The sequence below is a fragment of the Prunus persica genome, chromosome G7 (assembly GCF_000346465.2).
Source record: "Prunus persica cultivar Lovell chromosome G7, Prunus_persica_NCBIv2, whole genome shotgun sequence".
NCBI lineage: Eukaryota > Viridiplantae > Streptophyta > Magnoliopsida > Rosales > Rosaceae > Prunus > Prunus persica.
The window spans coordinates 1,164,372-1,186,373 of NC_034015.1; the positions used below are offsets into that span (position 1 = coordinate 1,164,372).

The 22,002-nt window shown below is 36.4% G+C and overlaps 2 protein-coding genes across 3 annotated transcripts; both read left to right on the plus strand.

The window, feature by feature from the left end:
- LOC18770105 (inactive protein RESTRICTED TEV MOVEMENT 2) lies at positions 10,213 to 11,422 on the plus strand. The gene is made up of 2 exons (XM_007203238.2): positions 10,213 to 10,368; positions 10,933 to 11,422. Exons 1-2 carry the CDS (start codon positions 10,257 to 10,259, stop codon positions 11,301 to 11,303), a joined length of 483 nt encoding a protein of 160 aa, XP_007203300.1. The 5' UTR covers positions 10,213 to 10,256; the 3' UTR covers positions 11,304 to 11,422.
- LOC109950298 lies at positions 14,390 to 15,939 on the plus strand. 2 transcript variants are annotated; one of them, XR_002272608.1, is made up of 3 exons: positions 14,390 to 14,520; positions 14,852 to 14,900; positions 15,372 to 15,939. XR_002272608.1 is itself a non-coding variant. In XM_020568845.1 (2 exons), exons 1-2 carry the CDS (start codon positions 14,427 to 14,429, stop codon positions 15,719 to 15,721), a joined length of 444 nt encoding a protein of 147 aa, XP_020424434.1. In that variant the 5' UTR covers positions 14,390 to 14,426; the 3' UTR covers positions 15,722 to 15,939. The 2 variants fall into 2 exon arrangements, 1 of the variants encoding a protein (XP_020424434.1); XM_020568845.1 differs by lacking the exon at positions 14,852 to 14,900.

A 22,002-nucleotide genomic window follows, 5' to 3' on the forward strand; every position in this document is an offset into this window, starting at 1 on the left:
GTCGTCCTGAGCATGAAAGTATGCTCAGATTTGGAACTGGTTACCATTTGACAGTTGAACGGATATTGCACCTATTATGCGATATCGGGGTTCGATAGGTTTGGACCGTTCGATCGGCCTCAATTTCAAATATGTTGTTCCATGTACCTCTAGGATCATGTAAGATCTTGTGGATCGAGAATCGGAGTCTCGGATATTCCGAGTCAATGATTCCAAGGTTAGACAAATCAACCGTCGTTCGATCATGCGATTTGCTTAGATCTGACCGGTTGATCGAGACCAAACCTTCGGGACTTATTCAGTAGACTTTGTTGGACCTATAGTTACTTTCGAATTGAAAATCGGAGGTCTTGGCCCCAGTGGGACCGATTGACCCATATGAAAAGTTTGACCGCTCGGTTGACCGTGAGTTTTCCGAGACCATCTCATCCTTCAGGAAGTATTAGAATGACCCTATAAACTTTCTTAAAGGTTGTGCACACTTTGAGACTAGGGAACTAGTGTTTGGAGTTAAAGTTCGTTGTCGGGTACGTTTATTAATTATGCCCGTTTATTCTCTCAAATAGATACTCTTGCTTCGCGCACTCTAGAGCAAGATCTCTCTCAGGATTGAGCAGCGTTGGACTTGTCGTAAGTGGACATTTGTTTTTAAATTGCATTTATTTTTCAAATATGGAATTGCTTGCATAAATGTGATTGGATTGGAAATCAGTTTATTTTGGTTAATAAGGTTATTGGATCTTATTGTCGGGCTAGTCTTAGCTTTTACAATGTAATATGTTATTTCAAGGGATTATTATTTTAATATATAATATTATATCTATTAAAGTATATGGATTTAGGTCTCGGACTTTGGTGATTTTGGGATTTGGGTGATATTGGGTTTGTTTATGAAATTTGAACAAGGGATTTGGTTTATTTGGATTTTGGATATTTTTATCATTATTTTATGAGATTTTGGTGTTGGTTATATCGGTTAAGTTGTGAATTTTGTATAATGAATATTATTGTTTCAACTATGATATTATCGAGATGTTTATATATATGGGTTGGGGTACCTTTGAATATTTGAAAATTGGATTTTGAAGGTGTATTATGTTTTATTATTTATATTAGTTTATGAAAGTGGATTCTGGATCTTGGGAATGACACACCATTATATGTACCTCCCTTATTACTATTACTTTGGATATTTTTGACACACGGTAACTCTTCGGAGGTGTGTCGGGAATAGGACACCCCTGACCGGGTGTACTGAAGGCCTTGATGAGCTGTCTGTGTGCGTATGACTCATTTCAGCAACACGTGTATTGAGGATTCAACCGTACTAGTCTGGGAAGCAATAGCCCTCGGTTGGAATGCTCATTCCCTAGCCACATGAGTATTGAGGATTCTGCCATGTGGTCTAGTAAAACTAGGAGTGGGCACGGTACGGTATTTAGCTCGTACCGCTACCAATACCGGAAATTAAAACCAGTATGGTACGGTATGAGATTATCTTTTGTCAAAGTTGGTACCATACCATGCTGTGCCAAATCAGTATCGATACCATTTCGGTTCCAAAATGACACAACTAAAAAATGAACCAATTCAATATTCAACATATTCATTCACCAAAACAAGTGATGCCTAAGTTACAGATTCAAAGATTCAACATATTCCATATCCAAATTCTAATCAACCAACTCAATATCCATCAACATATTCAATATCCAAATCAACCAAATCCAAAGATAAAATGACATAAAACAAAAGCAATAAAATGACATAAAACGAACAACTTCGCCAAACTTCTGTATGCTAAAATCTCAACCATGTTTGAGGTTCAAACCTCAGAAAGCTTAAAGAAGCTTGTACAAACAACATAGCTCTTACAGTAGTATATATAGATAGAAATATACATCTTACTAAAAAATTATTAGTTTTGCATGAAACTATGTATCCAAGTCTCAGTCAATCTGAACAGCTAATAGAATATTCAAAATCTTTTTTAACTTTCTAGCTTACATTTTCCAAAAGGATGTGGAGCACATGCTTTCTCTGTAGATATGACTGAAAGCAATGCAACTAAGCCCTCTAAAAGTACTTTCCATAGCAGAATATATAGATTTCTCTGGCATAATGCAGTAAAGTATTGATCTCTTGGAAACTGAGGATAGATCAAAATATTATTCTTCAGTATTCGGTACGGTACGGTATTGACTAGTACCAAATATTTGATACCGCTACCATACCATACTCTATTGGTACGGTACCAAATATCTCCCCATCCCAAATGAAACGGTATGAAATCGATATGGTACGGTATGGTTAGTGTACAGTTTCAGTATTTCGGCTTTAGATGCCCACGCCTAAGTAAAACAATCCCCGTGTTGGATTGTTTCCCCTAGTACATATTGATGATTTGTTTATTTTTGGTGTGTGTATATTTATAGTAATGTGCATTGAGACTACTCTACACAGGTATGAATATATATATATAGGTATATATGTGGATTTACTTTCCAGGTTTTGAGGTTTCTTGAGCATGTGCATTGAGACTACTCTGCACAGGTATGAATATTTGAAATGGAGTTCAGATTTGAGATTGGATATTTGGGAATTGCTGGGCATATTGTATTTTTGCAAGGGTTTGGTTACAAGAAAAAAGATTTTTGGGTTTTGTTGGTTATATTTTATATTAACAAGATTACTTTGGAAGTTTCGATTATACAGTTTTACAATTATGATTAAATGCATAAATTTACGTTTCCCAAGAATTTGAGGAGTATTAATTAAATAGTTTTCATTATCGTATATCTTGATATAAGTATATTTAATTTAATTATTTTCAAGTATCGGAAGGTATATATGTCCGTATACAAAAGGATTTTGTTGCATATTTTTTTGTTGGCATTATTTTCTAAAACGGAGGGGGTTATTAGTTTGAATAGAAATTATGTTTACAGCTTTGTTTTCATCCACCCACACTATCAGTTTTGCGCCCCCAGGTCCTAGATATTCGAGATCGAGACCACCACGTCGAGGCATCACCATTGTCCACACTGTAGGAATTCCTCCTTTATCTTTCTCTACTTTACTTTCCCCTAGTTGTAAACTAAATCTTTAGTTGCTTTGCTTGCTCGTTTCGAGTTTTGGTTGAGAGCGTGAAGCCCTTTGGTTTAGTCTTAACTGTTGTGCGTGCTTTTACCTTGTGCATGCTGGAAGTTGGGCCATTCTGGTGTTGTTTGCAGGGACGGTAATTCGGGAATTGTTCCAAGTACAGGGGAGATCCTGCCAAAATTTCAGTAGAAGTCAAACTATTTATCCTTTTAAATTAGGGCTACAAGACTTTTTAGTAAAGTGGGTTCAACATCAGGGTAAATGTCGGACGGGGAGCAAGGTTCATCGCAGATTCCAAAGTGGAATACAGGGCGGGTCCTGTCATAAATCACCTAAGTAACTTAGGAAATAAATCTGCTTAATTTAGTAGGTTAACTCATGTCAACATGGAGTGTGGATGTGGTGAGGGGAATGCTCTCAACAGAGAACATGGTGGGTTTTTTTTGGTTGAAGGAAATGAAAATTTTTTTGACCAAGAAAAAGGAAATGAATATTTCATTCCAAGCAAAAGCGATACAACAATCAGCGAAACTACGAGTTAGCCTAAATATCATAGGTAATTCATGCAAAAAGAAAATTAATCAACAACATCAATTGAATAAATTAACGGATAGGTAATTAAGAGGCTAGATTGCTTTATTAGTGGTGGATTCGGTGTCCTAGTGCTTTTATATATTTGTTTTCAATCCCTTTAAATATTGTGTGTTTTATTTGCTTTGGTTTTTAAGTTTTTGTCAACTTTAGTTCAATCAATCAATCAATCAATCAATCATTTGTTTAATTAGGTTTAGTGCAATTTAATTGATTAACTTGTTTAATCCATCCTTGTTGGTTTGGCTTCGTACTTGCATATCTCTATACTATATTATTGATTCATCCTCTTACAAGTAATTTAATTTGTGAATTTTTTATGTTTTTTTCTAGATGTTTGAAAATCTACATCAAGTTTTTCCAAATTTTTAAATATTCTTTTCTTGATGTCGAATTTTGAACACCTAGAAAAGAATATTAAAAAATCACAAATTAAATTACTCCCTAGTGCATGAATCAACAATAGTATAGAGATATGCAAGTACGATGTCGAACCTAAAAGGATTTATTAACCAACTTAATCACCTAAATTGCACTAAACCTAATTAAGCAAACGATTGAGTGATATTAAACAAAAATTGACACAAAAGCTTAAAAGCCAAAACAAATAAATATATGATAATTTAAGGGGTTGAACGTCAATTTATAAAAGCACTAGGACAACGAATCCACCACTAATAATCTAATCTAACCTCTAAATTACTTATCCGTTAATTAATCCAATTGATGTTGTTAATTATTTTTTGTTTTTTTTAAAAATTACCTATGGTATTTAGGCTAACTCGTATATTCTTACATGCAATTTGTCTGTGGTATTAAGTACAAATAGGAATATAGACTCTTTAAGCTTTGTGAAAGTTTTGATAACCATGTAAACCCTATGAGTATGATATTTACTTTAGATGAATTACAATTCCTAACTACAAGAAGCAAGCCTCAAATTAGGTGTGGTATTATTCTAATTTGCATCAAAGAACTCAACTTAAAACCTAGATAGTAGCTAAGCTTCAAGACATTCAATCAAGTCTATAAGCATGGTGATTAAGAATCTAGCATCAAAAGGCAATCAAAGGATAGGCAAAATAAGAAAACTAGATCATCATATTAGGGTTTCATCTTACCCTAGAAAAGTATTTAGTTACACATAGTTATAATAAAAATCATAAGAAAAGTCATGAAAAAGATAGAATTCGGAAATCAATGGTGATGCGCACGCCTGAGCTCCACGTCCTCTCTTGAATGGAAATTGTATAAATGGTGGTAGGCTAGGTAGAGAGAGCTTAGGGTGGGCTTATATAGTGAAAAGTAACTAAAACCTACTCTAAAAAGGTCCGGAAAAACTCTCCCAAAGCAAATCAAAATCCTAAATAACTAAGTAAACAAACTAGGAAAGAATCCTTCTTTCACTAGGAAACCCGTCTTGCTTGCATGTTTTGGAGTCATTTCAGTTCCTAGAAATTTTGAAAAAATATTTAAATTTTAGCTGTATTTCTTAGCTTTGTAGGCATATAACGCTAATTCAGCTTGGGCTGTTTTGATTTCAAATTATGGGACAATTGTCTTCAAAAAAAATTCTGACAAATTGACACAATGATCTTCAATGTCATATCTTTCTTATCCAATTGGCTTGGCTAAAATTCCTTCAAAAAATTGATTTTCCATCTAACACCTTGTAAGAGCATAGCAAAACTGAAAATAAGTTAAATAACATAATAATTCTCTTTTTAATTAACTTTTCCTACAAAAACCAAATATAAAGGGTATAACAATAATGCACCTATAAAATACCTGCATCTTAAATTTTGCTAGTCCTTGAGGAAAACAAAACATAAGAACGAAGACTCGAAACAAGTGGCCAACGCGCCAAACCGCCACCAAGTGTTTTGGAACTTATTGAACTGCCACTAAGTGGCCAACATGCCACCACCCGCCATGGGCAACGGTTGTGGCTTGAGTAATTTTCGGTGATAAGAAAAATCCAAAACCGCCTATCAATACCCATACCAATAGAACCAACACACCAAAGGGGGACAAATTTTGCTCTTGGACTATGGCCAAAAAGTGGCTAGAACAGGGTCAATCGAGCCCGAACCCGTGAGGGTTTTGGCCGAAATTTCCCGGACTCAATATAGCGGCTACGGTGATAATCGACGTCCAGACCATAGGGGAAACACTAAGGGAGAGGAGAGCTACCTTTTCCAAGTGGTGGCGCAGCCTGAAGTCACTAGAGTTGTCCCAGGCGATGAGGATCGGTTTTAGGCGATTTTTTACTTTGATCTAGAAGGCGTTCCACTTGTTTTCTGGGCGGGATATGGCGTGGGATGAGACGGGGAGGTGGAGGCAAGTCGATTGGGACTGATCTAGTGGCCTGAGATGGCCAGACGACAACAATTGCTGGTTGCATAGTGACGAGTTAGGGTTTGTCTCAAGGGAGGAGAGAGAGAGAGAGAGAACTGGAGAAAAGAGAGAGAGAGAGAAAGCGTGAGGGGCAAAACCGGGTTTCTGGGTTTTAAAACAATGTTTTTTCTAAAGGACCAAATTGCCTTTTTTTGTTTTTAGACCCTTATTTAACTGTCATAACTCAGAATTGAGCGTGCCGCCTCTCCATGAACTCGTATCGACAAGCTCTACGCAACAGTGCAATTCAATTCCCCAAAATCCTTTCCAAATTAAAAGTGACCAATTTACCCTTACCCTTAAGGGTTTAAAAAAAAATGTAATTCCTTAATTAAATTTTTAATTAATATTTATTTTAGGTCGGGATGTTACATCTTGAGGCATAGAAAAGAATCAATCTGAGCCAGCTTCCCTCTTAGAGTACAGTGGTTTGATTAGAAGTCAGTTTATTCGAAGTGCATATTATTAATATATTCATCTTTCTATTAGGCTATTTCTCGCACTAATGGTGGCACGCTCACACAATTAAATCTCTTACCCTATTTATAGGACTAAGGCAATTTTGGGATTATGTAATTGGTACTTAGGTGAAGGGGGTAAATTAAAACCCCAATGGATAGATGTATGACAATAATGATCAAATAAACCTAGAGACAATATGATTAGTTAATAACTAGTCATAGGCCGGCTCGCTTCCAATCGGGTTAGGAGGTTAGAAGTCAGAAGTCGGGGAAAGCGCCCTATCTTGTTGGTTCTTCGTCTTTCGAACCTTAACCATGAAAGTCAGTCAATGTTGGCTTCCTCGATTACACAATTGACCACACGCATTCAACGGTAGCATAACACTTATGCAAAATACATCAAATATTCAAATCCCTACAAGCCTACAAGATAACTACGTGACAACCTAGGCACTCAAAAGGACCAGTCAATCTAGGCATCCCTTATGCTAGCAACAACTTGAGTGATAGGTGTGTGAAACATTCATCAACATTTCATATATAACGCAAACAGTATGACTAGGCATATAAATCAAAGAAACACCCCAGAAATGTTTACCTAGAAACCCACCATTGGGAAAAACTAGGGATCATCACTCCGACCAGGCAATCCACCAAGTTAAGAAGGTTATTACAGAAAAAGTAATCACAAGCTCAAGCAATCCTAGGTCTATTTAGGAAATGAGCACTACCTCCATATGCACCCTTCTTCTCCAAACTTAGTTGAGATAGTAGCTTGTCCTTCATGGAATTGGCAGCTAGTCCATAAACTCCTTCATCCCATGGCAAGAATCTGATCTAGATATGAATGAGAATGTGGTTAACTAGCCTAGATGCAGATTTTGAATAACAAAGATTTCAAAAAAAAATTTGAAAATCTCATTTTGGAAACCTCATATCTCACTCATCTCACCATTTGCAGAGGAGAAGAAGAAGATGACTCTCTTTCTTTCTCTAAAAAATGATGAATGAATGAGTGAAGAGGATTTTAAATATCAAAGCAGATTTTAAAAATCATTTTTCAAAATCTCATAATGAAAACCTAGACTTCACTAAGAAGGAAGAAAAACAGAGAAGAAAGGCTCTCAAAATTCTATTTTTCTGTAAAACTGATGGCTACAATGTTGTAGCCTCCCTTTTTACCCAAAAAGAAATCTGCCCTAAATTCTCCTAGCTAGTAGCCACTCATTGACTTCATAATAGACAAAAACTTCATCAGGACAGAAAACCTATAGTTGGTAACCCATGAGAAATTAAATGAGCTGGCAGTAACGAATGACTAGTCATCACATTGACTCGATATGTCCTAATATATATGCAATGCATGATTTACCTTTGAATATCTTGATTGCATCGTGCCACTATTGATCTCAGGCACATTAATCATCTGAAACTAGACTATCCTAGTCTAATTAACCTAGAGGTTGATGAATTACATGTGCAATTACAAAGTTGTCAAGGGAAGCTAAAAGCCTTAGCTAAACATAACCTAACATGTTAACACTACTAAGCACATAAGCATAAAAGCTTGGGTTTTTAACTATAGAGGTCCCTGAACTTTACCTCGAGTTTCAGTAGTCTCAAAACTTTTTTATGAGGCAATTAGATCGGCCAACTCGATAAATTGTTTTGATTGAATCCTTTCGTCACACTCTGTCAATATTAAGGGTAAATTAGACTTTTGACAACACAAACCTTATTCCCAACAACACCCTCATATCCCCGCGATTTGCCTTGCACTCTAACCCTTTGCAAGTGCACCCATCTTTCCTTTTGGGCTTATTTCAAAGGACTGGTCTAGATTGGGTACATAAGCCTTGCCAGAGGATTAAGTGGGAGCCTTTGAGTGGTGCTGCAATGGGCTGATTAGCCCTTTCATTGGTTTTGATTTTGTTAAGGGATGGTCTTCCATGCCCATATGTTTGTTAGTGTTGGTTGGCTTTTGTGGTTCTTAGTACTGTCTCTGGGTGGCTTCTGGTCTTTCAAGAATTACATTACACTTCTCCTTTATGGATTTTACAGTATAAATGGGATATGGTTGTTGCGGAATAGAAAATAGAGAAATTAGGAGAAAGGAGGAGGGAAGGGTTAGTTTTTTTTTTTTTTTGTTTGTTTGTTGAAAGCATGGCTAGAGTCTAGAGTATGATGTCGTTTTAATTGGAAGAGTTGGGTGCTGGAAGAAGCTTCTGAGCTGATAAACAAAATGCCAATGGAACCAAGTTCTTGGGAATGGATGGTTGGCTAGGTCAGCTTAGGAGACACCTGCTCTGGAAATGATGCTTTTAGCCCTCACTTTGATGACCAAATTGATAGACTATCACTGTAGGAGCTAATTGCAACTACTTGTCGAGTTGGCAGACCTAATTGCCCCAAAAAAAAGTTTCATGACTCAATTGAAACTCGAGGTAAATTTATGGACCTCTACAATTAAAAACCCTAAAAGCTTTATGATTGCAAAGTGGCTACACAAATGTTTATTTCTTTGATTTGGCATTACTGAGTGATATTGACGGTCTTTTTCATTATATATAAATGCGTAGGAGATTTTGATGAATAACTAAAGGAAAATGCTAAGGAAACGAACTTTAGAGACCAACTTGTGTACTATTTCTGCAATAGAGATGTGACCCATTGTATGGGTGGGCTCCACCTCTATTATATATAAGTTGGTATCTAAAGATGGTCTCCCTAGTATGACCTATAATTAAAAGAGTAGTCTTATACAAAGTATTTATCATTGGAAGTTTACAAATACCAAGGGCAGCCCAGGCATGGTGCAAGTGGAGCCACTCCATAGCCCCGTGCTTTTTGAGGGCCGCCGAAATTTTTTTACTTTATATTATATAAATTAATTTTATAAAAACGTTATATATACTCCATCATACAACACATTGACATAAAAAGTGTATTTGGTGAAGCTTGTTTCTAGCGCATGTCCCTTTGTACCAGACAAGGCCCAAGTTCGAGTCTTAGTGATGTCATTCTATTTGTATTTTTATTCTTTTTTCATTATAGCAACAAAATTTAAAATAGTTTATAGAAAATAAGCACTTGGAAAAAAAAAACACAAAGAGAAAAGATCCAACTAAACAAACAGCAGTATATATCACACACAAAAAAAAGTACTTTCTTCCATTCAAAACAATACAAAACAAAAAAATTCATGCCTTCTTCTTTCTCTTGAACTCTTATGAATTTGAGTTGTGATTGTTATTACATGCTAATTGATGATAAATTTTTGTTATAAAAAAAATTGTTTTATGACATTAAGTCATGACAAATTTATTTTTAGTATTTACATATTAGATTATGTTAGGGCTCTAATTTAAGTGTTGCACAGCCAGGCGCTCAAAATTTCTGAACCAGGCTTGACAATACTACTCAGTTATATTGATCACTTACTTCTATTTTAATATATTGTGTTAAAAGGGCATCAGCTAAGTTTCTCCGCATGCCTTGTTTTAAAGAAATGCAAAGACAGAAAAGAAAGACAGGTTAGGAATATGAAACATGCTAAGAAATATTCTCTTCTGGACCAACCTACACGAAACCTGTAATTCCATCCGTTCCGGCTATATATATATATATATATATATATATATATATATATATGTGTGTGAGAGAGAGAGAGAGAGAGAAAAAGAAAAGCAAACTTAAGCGGTTGCCATGGATTCCAACGGTGAAGTCGTTAGCATTATACGTTCTTATGAGGATTTCATGCCTTACTGCAAGTTCCAAAGAGAGGAACGATACGATACATACCAGATTCCTCTCCATGGTAATTTCCTATTTTAATTTTTTTTTTTCTAGATATCCTTGTGTTTATTGTTTATAGTTCCTTTTATTATGGTCCGGACGTGATGCATTGCTTTATAAGGACAATATGCTTGAAAATGCTATGATAAAAGGAACAAAAGTATCTGAATATATAAGCTTGGAAAGGTATTAGTTAGGCTAGTAGGAAAGTCAGTGATATTGGAAATTATGGATACGTATATTAATCGCCAAATGTGTAATTTAATAGTATTTCCTTCTAATGTACCCACCACCCGAGTTCGAATCCCTCAACGTGTAGATTAGAGTAGTATCATTATCATCTTGTCCAAAAAAAGAGAAGAAAATACAGTACTATAGCTTGCAATTTACAAATTAAAAAAATCAACTTTTGAATCTAAAGAATAAAGCTTCATTAGAGGAGAATCGAGGAAAGAGCAAAATATCATCTAGTGAGTCTATATAAAGTTCACTCTCATTAATCTTTGTCTCAAGAAATTGAGTTACTTATAACTAGGTTTGGAAGGTAATGATTTCTTCTTGTATAATTTGCATCGGTACGTATTAGGTTTCAAGATTGCGCAATTCAATGTATGCTTGAATGAGGAGAAAGAGACCATAAACATTGAAGGCCAACGTCCTGTGGATGGAACCAGATGGATTCGTTTCCGCCAAGAATTCAAAGTGCCTTGTGATGTTTATAACACCAAGGATATTCATGCAAGGTTTGGTTATGGCGTTCTTTCCATAAGGCTGCCAAAAAAGAAACCTTCAAATGACGCATCTGATTCAGTTGTCAACAAAAGTTTGCTTTCGAGGCTGAAAACTAGTAAAATGGCGATCCTGAGAATTGCAATAGCTGTTGTTGTGGGCGTGGCTGTTGGAGGTTACGTAATCTTCAAATGCTTTCCATCTAAGCACGCTATTGAGAAGCACTAATCAATTAAAACTCGTATGAGTCTAGTGCCTTTGTTAATATTCATATAGGCATTTCTAGTTGCATATACTTGCTTTATACAAACGGGTAATATTATAATATAGCCTTTGTTTATGGTTCATTTTCTCTGAGGGTTCTATGGCTGTGGGTCCTCTCATAATCTAAAAGTTATGCCAATCAATTTTCATATATATATATATATATATATATATATATATTTTTTAATACAAGCTATAGTAACTACAACACGGGGTAGTGGCGGAGGCAGAAACCTTTTACAGAGGGGCACCTTATATATTGAAATATATTTTTCTTTACTGTGACATTATAATTAATATTTTACTTGATACAAAATTGTTAAATTTGATTACTATACTCTATTAATTTAAATATCATATTAATTATCTACTCATCAATACTAGCAAAAGATATTAAATGTACTTCGTTAAATATACACACTAAGAAAATACGAATTATAGTTTATTACTTCAATTTTCATTTATGCTGCAAAATTTTCCTACATTAACGATCTATAGAAGCCATATCATTCTCCAAAAAAACGTCATATCACTATTAGGAATACATATTCATGAAGGGTTTTTAACTTAAGTAATTCCTGAATTTATACCTGATTTATAATTTTGTCCTCAAATGTGTTTTTGGAGGTTATGGGGTCTCCCAACTCTTTCATTCATCCATATTGAGTGCTTCAGTCACATTCCATCAATTTGGCTATCAATTTGAGGGTTAAGACAAGCCATCTTGCCTAAAATATTAATAAATAATGAAAATTTAAAGCAAAATATAAATTGAAAAGAAAAATAAACCAAACCGTCCATCTACATTTTCTGTGTAGCGATATGAATAGGGTTTGGTATGAGGATGAGATATTATGAAGATGAGGCTGGGTTGGGAGGTCACTTCTGTTAAATTTCAAAGAAACGGGTCAACGACTCACTACTAACAACACTGATATTATCTCTAACTTAACCACCTACAAAGCCCAATAGGTGTGCGGTTTTATCACAAAAGGCTTCGGTGATATTAATATTGAAACCATTCATTATATCTTATATTTTATTTAGTCAAGTTTCCGATATGGAATTTATATTCTTCAACACGCCCCCTCACGTGGAACCATCACATAGTGAGCCACACATTGAGCCAAGTCAATATTGGAGTCAAACATTCAAGCCCAACATGTGAACACCACATATTGGGTAAGGGGTAGAGGTAAACATTCAAACCCAACAGTGAACACCACATATTGGGTAAGGGTAAAGGCCCAATTCAGGCCCAGTCAATCTACTACACTACGGCTTTCTAAGACTGTCAGTGCGTAGTAGGGGTGGGCATCGGGACCGGAAAACCGGAACACCGAACCGAACCGGTGAAAAAAAACCGGAAAAAAAAGCGGTTGACCAAAAAAGTCAACAAACCGGACCGGAACCGGACCGAACAGGTTCCAACCGGTTCCAGTTCTGATTTTACATCTCTCCGCACCGGACCGGACCGAACCGGACTGGTCATATATTTTATATTTATATTTTTACAAAATTTTAAAATCTAATGCCATTTTTTAACTTCTATAATCACTAATTTTTCAAGTTCAACTTCAAAAAATTTCTAAATGTATGAATTGGATTATTTGTTCATTTTTAAGCTAAAAAAATAAGTTATTTATTATAATTTTTTTATTAAAAAAAAATAATAAATTAATAATCCGGTTCAAAACCGGAACCGGTCAGAACCGAACCGGCCGGTTTTCGAAATTTTTTTTGCCTAAACCGGACCAAACCGGACCGGTTAAATAATACCGGTTTCGGTTCCGGTTTGAGGTGAGAACCGGACCAAACCGGACCGCGCCCACCCCTAGTGCGTAGCCTTCATTCTACTATACTATGAAAAGGTTACGAAGTCACTTAGCTCAACGACTTTAGGAGAGTAAGGGGGCAACGCCATACCTATGCACCTCATAATTTAAATATGCTATATATATATATATATATATATATAGAGAGAGAGAGAGAGAGAGAGAGAGAGAGATTTCAAATTAGCTTATTTGAGAGACACCTTTATATGGCTCATTTTTACATAACGAGTATAGATAAATTATCTCTTTTTAAATAGGGTAGTTTAGAAAGTGGGTTTCCTTCCTATTTCTTTCTTAAATTTTTTAAATATTGTCTGAGTTTCGAGAAAAATCTTAGATGTAACTTGTTGTATGCAACCATTTGCCTATTCCTCAACTAATCATATGAGAAATTAAGTCAACTGGCCAACTTAATAAAAGAATTTGCAAATGTACCATATATATGACTAACTTCATCAATTTAGTCCAAAAAGTAGTACATGCTTCGCGCACCGCACTTCAAGAAAAGTTTTTTTTTTTTGGTCAAGCACGCTTGAAGAAAAGTGTACGTTGATATTTTGGACCTCAAAAAAAAACAAAAAACCATTGAAAAAGAGCCACATGCAAATGGCATGTTACGTTTGGCACAAAATTAATATGGATGAAGGCTATATAGGTGGTTCATTGCAATAAAATTTTAGTTGCGGTGGGAATGTGATTCAATTTTGAATTTTAATTTCCCCTAATATTTTAAATAGAAAAAATTAAAAATCCCTAAATTTGAATTGATTAAACTAATAATAAAGCACTTTTGAGAAATCAATTGGCTCTTTGTTTAATGATATTTCTCTCTGTTAGTTTATTAATTTTATAAAGGTTTGAGGTTTTATTTCCTAAATCAAATTTTTTTGCTAAAATACGCATGTTACTTGTAAATTCTATTTTAGAGTATAGTATCAATAAACATATATTCATATTATAAAACGTGGACCGAAAATACTACGTGCTAGTGCAGTGGTGCTGGATAAGAAAGAGAGGTTAAGAATAATTACGTAAACGTGAGCAAAGGAAGGCCCATATATATGCGAAAGAGCTACCTAGCTTTCGAAACAAAGCAAACGAAAAGAAAGGAATGATTCTATTACCATTTGGTAAAGTCTATATAGTTTGCTTTGTTGGCAAAGTATAAATGGACCTATACTTAATTCATAGCTAGAGCACACTTAATATCTCTCTTCCATAAGAAACTAGGTATTAATGTAGGCATCCTCCCATGGACACCAAATCTAATTATTACGATTATTTTGAACCCTTTTGCAAATGGCAAAGTGGGGAAATCAGCAACACTCTGAGAGTCCATCTCCAAGGTAATATAATTTACTCATCCCTTTGAAGTTTTGGATGGGCAGAGGTAGATATTTCTTTTTCTTTTTCTTTTCTTAATTGGCTATGTAATTAAGGATCGGGGATTTCAGAAGCCCTAACTTTGCAGAAAAACTTGCTTGCAATCAGGATACCTTTGTTTTGCTATTTCCGGCCAATAATACTATGACACGTGAAAAAGTTACTAAATTTAAGTAGGCACTAAAGACTTTGATTTCTCGCAACGGTATAGATTGTAGCTAATTCGGTTAAAACATCAAGATTTTATTAGATTTTATTTCTTTTTGCGGTTTATTGTTTGGCTGAACTGTGTAGAGGTTGGAGTGGGCTCTAGCGAATTCCGATTTGGTGCAAATTTGATAAGGTACCCCTACTCTCCCACATATATTCGCCCACCCTTCGTAAATTTTATAAGCTACGTAACCCATATACTCCCACAACTCTGCAGCCACTGATTGTATTTTATTCCACAAAGCCAAGAATAAACTTGTTTGGTTTCTAATTTCTCTAGAGCAATTGAAGAATCTATTATAATATAGAAGAAAGAAAAACAAATTTTGCCCAGCCCTCCTATTTAAATTCCTGGTTCACCCTCCTAATCCCGAATTATTATTATATAAGTATATAGCATGATTTAAAACCCAAATCTTTCTTAGTCAGTGGGGAGGTTGGGGGTTAAAAAGAGGGGGTTTGGATTAGAATAGGTTAAGAGTTTGTATCCATCCCAGTGTATAAAATAAAATAGCAATCTGATCTCTTTCCAATCTATGATTTTTCCTCATTCCTTGGGCGCCTTTTTATTAAGTAGATTTCAGTTTCCTTTGAACTTTTGCAGGCTTCCAACGGGATCAAATAAACGTGCAGGTCAAGTTTGGCAAAATATTGATCGAAGGAGAACGTGAATATGTTTTGGAAGGAACCTCAGCAACAAGATGGAAGCGCTTCAGCAAAGAAATACCACTTGAAAGAAGAGAATACAAGCTGTGCAATATGAAAACAAAATTTGAAGCAGGTGTTCTTTCTATAATTCTGCCTAAGAAAGTTCATAAAGCAGATCAACTTGGCCTGAGTAAATTAGTCTCAACGTTGAATGTTACGAGGACTACTGTGGAAGTCATGCTAGCAGTTTCCATGGGGTTGGCTGTTGGGGCATATGGAACATACAAATTAATATTCCCAAATTAATATTTCTTTTTGGTGTTAATTTTTTTTAATTGATTTGGGTTGTAGATGTAGAGTCTGTATAAGCTGATCAAAATTACTCATCAATATTGACGCTGAAAAGTTCATCCAATATGCCTCGAATAAGAGACAAAATTGAAGACCGCCTATGGTCGGCTTACAATTTTCACTATGTTGCCAATGCAAGTATGGTCGGCTTAAATATTATGCTTTGGTACACATCAAGTAGCATTATATTGTAAGACAATTCATTGTCTTAATCCACGAATTGTGGTCTTTTAATCATATGAGGACTCAAGTAGTTTGTTTGATCAAGAGCTAAAACTCTAGCTTATCGGATTATCTCTTGTGCAAAGCTAGTTTAATTAAAATATAAGAGCTAAGAGACTTCCTAATTCTATATAGATTGAAAACAACCTAATCTAATGCAAATAGAACACTTGGCTGCTACTTGATGGGCAAGGCATTCGAGTAATGCAATATATAGTAGTCCCTTCCATTGAAGCAAAACACACTCAAACAGTTTCTCACCCCCATCTAGAAAGAGAGTACCAAGGTGTTGCATAGGTGAAGAAGATCCTCTATTTCAATCATGTTGGATCAAGGTTAGGATTAAGATATAAAGTCTAGTTAAGATTTACATATATTATATAGGCTTAATTACTGTCCTTGAAACTTAAAGCGACCCAAAGTGCTCCCTTGACCAAGGTTTGGTGTTTCATTTTGCCCCCACCGTTAACTTTGTTAAAAATTCTGTTAAAAACACTGACATAGAACGAATGGGACCCATCTTTTTGCTGAAATGTATGCCATATAAGTGTAGGAAACATGCATCTAATGCTTAGGAAATGAACTTTAGCCACAACCTATACAACAAAAACATTCTAAATGGCGGATTCATTTTGTTTATACTAGTTGAGCTAAACATTTTTCATTTTAAACCAAGTATCTTAGCCTAGTCTCTTTGAACACAAATAGAAAAGGGAAAAAGGGAATAGATCTTTACCCTTTATGACATTTTCTTGATTTATCAAGAATGAACACCTTTGTTGGAAAGGCCTTTTGTTTCTCTTAATTTTGACTTCTTCACCTTAAGACTCCAAGATTGAAGTCTTCTACCTCACCACACCAAATGCTCCTACAGATGAAGAGAAGGCAATCAAGAAGTACGGATGCTAATCTACTTCTTGATTGGACCAATTTTTGGTTATGCAAGATGAGATACAAAGATAATCACTCATCAACCAAAGTAGGAAACCAAAAATCATAGCAAGGTTCTCTCCGACACTTAGCTTATATAGAACAACACAAAAGGCAATTGGGTGGGTATTTGGAGCTCCGATTGGTTCATGTGTCATGTCATCTTATGCCACTTATCCCTTGGGCCCAATAGCCTTTTGGGTAATTTTGTCCATTTTCTTTTAAATCATATTTAAAAGCCCAATCCAATATTTCTGTATCAATATTAATTCCATAATTAATCTTTTAATTGTAATTTAATTTTAAATTATAATTATAGTCTTACTTAATTGACCCAGTAGAACTATTTGACTTTGGTCAATTGCTCCGGTCAACATGTTGACTTTTGACCGTTGACTGTGACATTTGATTATCAACCATTGACTTGTATCTTCTCATTTCATTTCTCCTCATTTGTACCTCTAATCACATTCTTTGGGTGTGCAGATCCGTAAGTTCCCTTTAGCAAGGTAGTGGGTTGACTCAACTTCTCAAAGATGATATACGAATTAAATTCCACAATTTAATTCTTCATATTAATAAAGGTTAATTGAAACCTTTTAGGACATCCACAAACCATGGTTGTCGCCTAGCAGCAAGTCATGGTTATCCAAGCTAAATGAAACGTTGTGAAAGAACCTATTCAAATTGGAATGACCACGCAATTGAATCATTCTCTTATGTCAATACTCCTTATTCACATTATTAGATTGTGGAATCCGATTGTCAATATCCTAATGTGAATCATTCTTTTTATATGATTATCCTGGTAAGATTTGAAGACTTCTTTTTTCAAGTCTTATCTACTACTCTACGCAGAGATTTGATCAATCATATCTTGGAGTATTCTCTCTCCTTTACTGAGAGTAGAGATTCCTTATTGTACCTTCATTTGCTTCCATGACTTTATTGAGAATCTTGATGAGCACCTTTAAGCTATGCCTAATTTAGCATGACCGTATAGTGCCCTCAAAGATTAACAATATACCCACAAAACATCTATGATTCCACAGGTCTAAGGATTAGTTTGCACCATTGCAATTTATGAGTTCCAGTTTGACATGTGAGTAAAGACTTCCACGCTGTAACTCATGTGTTGGATCGCGTTCAGTGAACTTGTTCTTCTACAAGCACCTACACACATATCGATGTGTTTTCACACTTAATGACTTGAGACCTTGACATTCCCTACATATAAACAAGATTGTGTGTATTGGTTTTTGCGGAATATTGATGCCCAATCAATATTCCTATGACCAGGAACATATTCAAGATTTAGGGATGGTGAGAAGTCTCCGTGTATGCAATCTCATTACATAGCTCTCATATCTACTTGAGTATTCCTTGGACTATAGTTGTTCTAAATATTGAAAGATAATATAGGATGATTTAATGTATAAAACAACCTTTCTTGCCTATTGATAACATAATATGTCTTTTATCAAAGATGTCCTTAACTCTAACTATTATATAATTAGTTGACTTTAATAGCATATTTCTAACAATAAGTGCCACATGTGAAGAAAAAAGAGTTTAAAAAAAAAAAATTAACAAATAGGAAAAAAATAATATTTACAAAATTACTTTCTTCTCTCTCCCTCTTTCTTTCTCTGTACCAGAACTAGACCCCCTCCCCCACCATCTCCCCACCCAAACAATCACTTACCCATGACACACACCCACAAACCCACATCCACCCGACCAAGGCATGAGTGGTCTCCTGCAGCCGCGACCAAGGCAGTGGATTTCCTAATGGCGCTCACTTGAGATGGAGATGGCTTGGTATAGATGTGGAGCGCTGTAACCGCTATAATCATGGAAGATATCACATGTATCCCTGACGCAGTTGTTTTCAATCCATTTATGACTCCCTAATTCCTTCCTCTTCCTCCTTTATACACAATTCTTCTTATTTATGGGGGTTTTTGGATCACCAACTGGTTTATCATCAGTTTCATGGCTGATTTTGCTATTCTCTCTGCTACTTTGAGTTTTTGAAAGGTGATTAAAGAAGAAGAGCGGGAAGAGTTTGTTACGTTTATTTGATTTAGTTTTTTTTCGTTTTTGCTCGGTCTGATTAACTGTAAAGGGGAAGCTGAGTTTTTTTTAGTTTTTTTTTGTGGTCAAACTGGAAATACATTACCAGGGCAAAAAGCCAAAGATACAAAGCTAGAGTCCAAAGCTAAGGACAACTGCAACCAGGAAAACAGGACATACAAGAACAAAGACTAGGGGAAGAACAGGTAGGAGACGACCCAACCAACAGGTGGTGGCATCGTCAAATTCCTCTCTAGCCTCAAACTAATATTGGGGTGGACAAGGTAACCCGTCCTTATTAAGAATGCCTACCCCTCGACGTTGCTATCCTGGCCAAGTGGTCTGCTGCCAGGTTTGCGGTTCTAGGAACCCAAGACCACCTACACTCCCTGAATTCTACCTGGTTCTTGTTGATCAAGGTGAGCACCAGATATACATGCCACTTGCTTCTTGAAATGGACCGTTGAAGAGCATTGATAATCTCCTTACAATCAGATTCAATTACGATGTGATCACAGCCTTGCTGCTTGGCAAATTTGCACCCCTCAAACACAGCCAAAGCTTCAACAAGTAAGGGGGAATCAGCCATAATTGGAAGAGCCCCACCTACCACAAATTCCCCTGAAGCACTACGAAGGACAATTCCCACCCCTGCCTGATGAACATCAGATCTCGATGAAGCATCAACATTAACCTTGATTATATTACTTGGGGGAGGAGACCACCGTTGGGGTGGTTTATGAACTTGAGGAGCACCATTTCGACGTTGATTGATGAACTGTTGAACCTCCAAAAAATCACCACAAGAGGTTTGGATTGCCCTTATAATTGAGAGGGTATGCGGGGCCTTATGCTCCATAACGGCTTTGCAATGGGCTTTCCATATGTGCCAACAAGTGTGGGCAATAAAAGTACTCATCCATTCTCAATCGGACACACTTAGAACCACCTCATTTGTTATTGACAACAACCATCTGTCCATACTTGTGATAGCTCCCTTGTCAATCTTGATATTCAATTGGCCACCAAACCACACAGGTTCAACCCAAGGACAAAGCAAGAGCAAGTGTTCAACAGATTCGACAAATTCACCGCAAATGGAGCAAATAAGGGAAGTGCTCATCTTCCTCCGAAATAAGTTCTCCTTCGTGGCAATACCATTTCGAACAGCTCTCCAAATAAAGTTACAAATTTTCGGGGGAGCTGTTATTCGCCAAACAAATTTCCAGCAAGCCACATCAACATCACGAGAGGAGGAAGGTCTATTTTGCTGACGAGAAGTTGAGGAGCTATGCAGCCAGTGATATCCAGATTTTACAGAGTAGCATCCATTCTTTTCGAAAAGCCATACCAATCTATCTTTATTTCTCGGGCTTGCAAATTTAATTTTGGCAATGGCTTCAGCAGCCCTGTCATCAATCAGGTGTCGAATGGGGTTGAGGTCCCAATTACAAGTATCAAAATTAATAATGGAATTGATTGTTTGCTCTAAATCCACCATACCATTAGTCGCAGGTTGCAGCCTTCCACCCTCAAAACCTGGAATCCAATTATCAACCCAAAGCCTAACCTGAGAGCCATCCAGAACCTGCCAGTGAGCGCCTTGTAGCAGAATATCCCCTCCTTGTAGTAAACTAGCCCATGCCCAGGAAGCCCGACTACCTTTTCTGGCTTGAAGAAAGTTCTCATTTGGAAAATAAAGATCCTTCAAAGTTTTTGCCCAAAGAGAGTCAGGTTCGGTGATGAGTCTCCAATATTGCTTAGCTATCAATGCCAAATTAAATTCATGAAGGTCACGGAAGCCCATACCGCCAGATTGTTTTGAGAGACTCAAAGAATTCTAGCTGATCCAGTGTATCCTTTTCTCATTTCCATTTTGGCCCCACCAGAAATTTACCATTAACAAATCAATTTCCTTACAGATTTTTGAAGGGAACACAAAAATGTGCATTGGATAAGCAAGAACTGCTTGAACCATTGCTTTCAACAGAACCTCTCCACATGCCTGCAAAAGAAGTTGTTGTTTCCAACCTTGGATTTTAGACATAATCTTCTCCTTAATGTACAACAATGCCTCACGCTTTGAGCGGCCCCAAATGGTAGGGAGACCGAGATACTTCCAGGATTATCAACCCGAGGCATCGCAAGGATATGGCAGATTTGGTGGCCCAAATTTGATGGAGTATTGGGGCTAAAGAAAATAGTTGATTTGGCCAAACTAATTTGTTGTCCAGACGCCCTACAATAGGCATTTAAAAGCTGCACCATGTTTGTATAATTCTGCTCAGTGGCCCTTAGGAAGATTAAAGTATCATCGGTAAACATGAGATGGGAGAGGGTAGGTCCTGACCTTCTTAATTTGATGCCTTGCAAAAAACCAGATTCGCACGCCTTAAGCACTAATAAGGAGAGAACCTCACTCACTAGTAAGAACAGGTAAGGGGAGAGAGGGTCTCCCTGTTTCAATCCCCGGGTGGGTTTGAATCCTCCTCCTGGTTGTCCATTGAGGATTACAGAAAAAAAACACAGTTCTGATACAGCTCATAATCAACTCCACCCACCTCACAGTGAACCCCATTCGAATCATCATTGCCTCCAAGAAATCCCACTCCACACAATCATAAGCTTTATTCATATCAAGTTTTACTCCCATTTCGAACACCTTCTTCGATTTCCTTAGTTTCAGATAATGGAATACCTCGTGAGCCAAGATAATATTATCTTGAATCTAGCGCCCAGGGATGAAGGCATTCTGGCTATGATGAATGAGGTCAGGCATGTGAGATTTGAGCCTATTCGCCATAATTTTTTAGAGAATTTTATGCGAATAATTACACAACCCAATTGGACGAAATTGGGAAACAGTCTCAGGACAAGGGATTTTCGGAATCAGTACTAAGTGGGTTGAGTTGAGGGAAATTGGGGAGACAGCACTTCAAAAAAATCTTTCATTGTCCCCTGCACCTCAGCAAGAATGGTGTCCCAATATGTCTGGTAGAACATTCCTT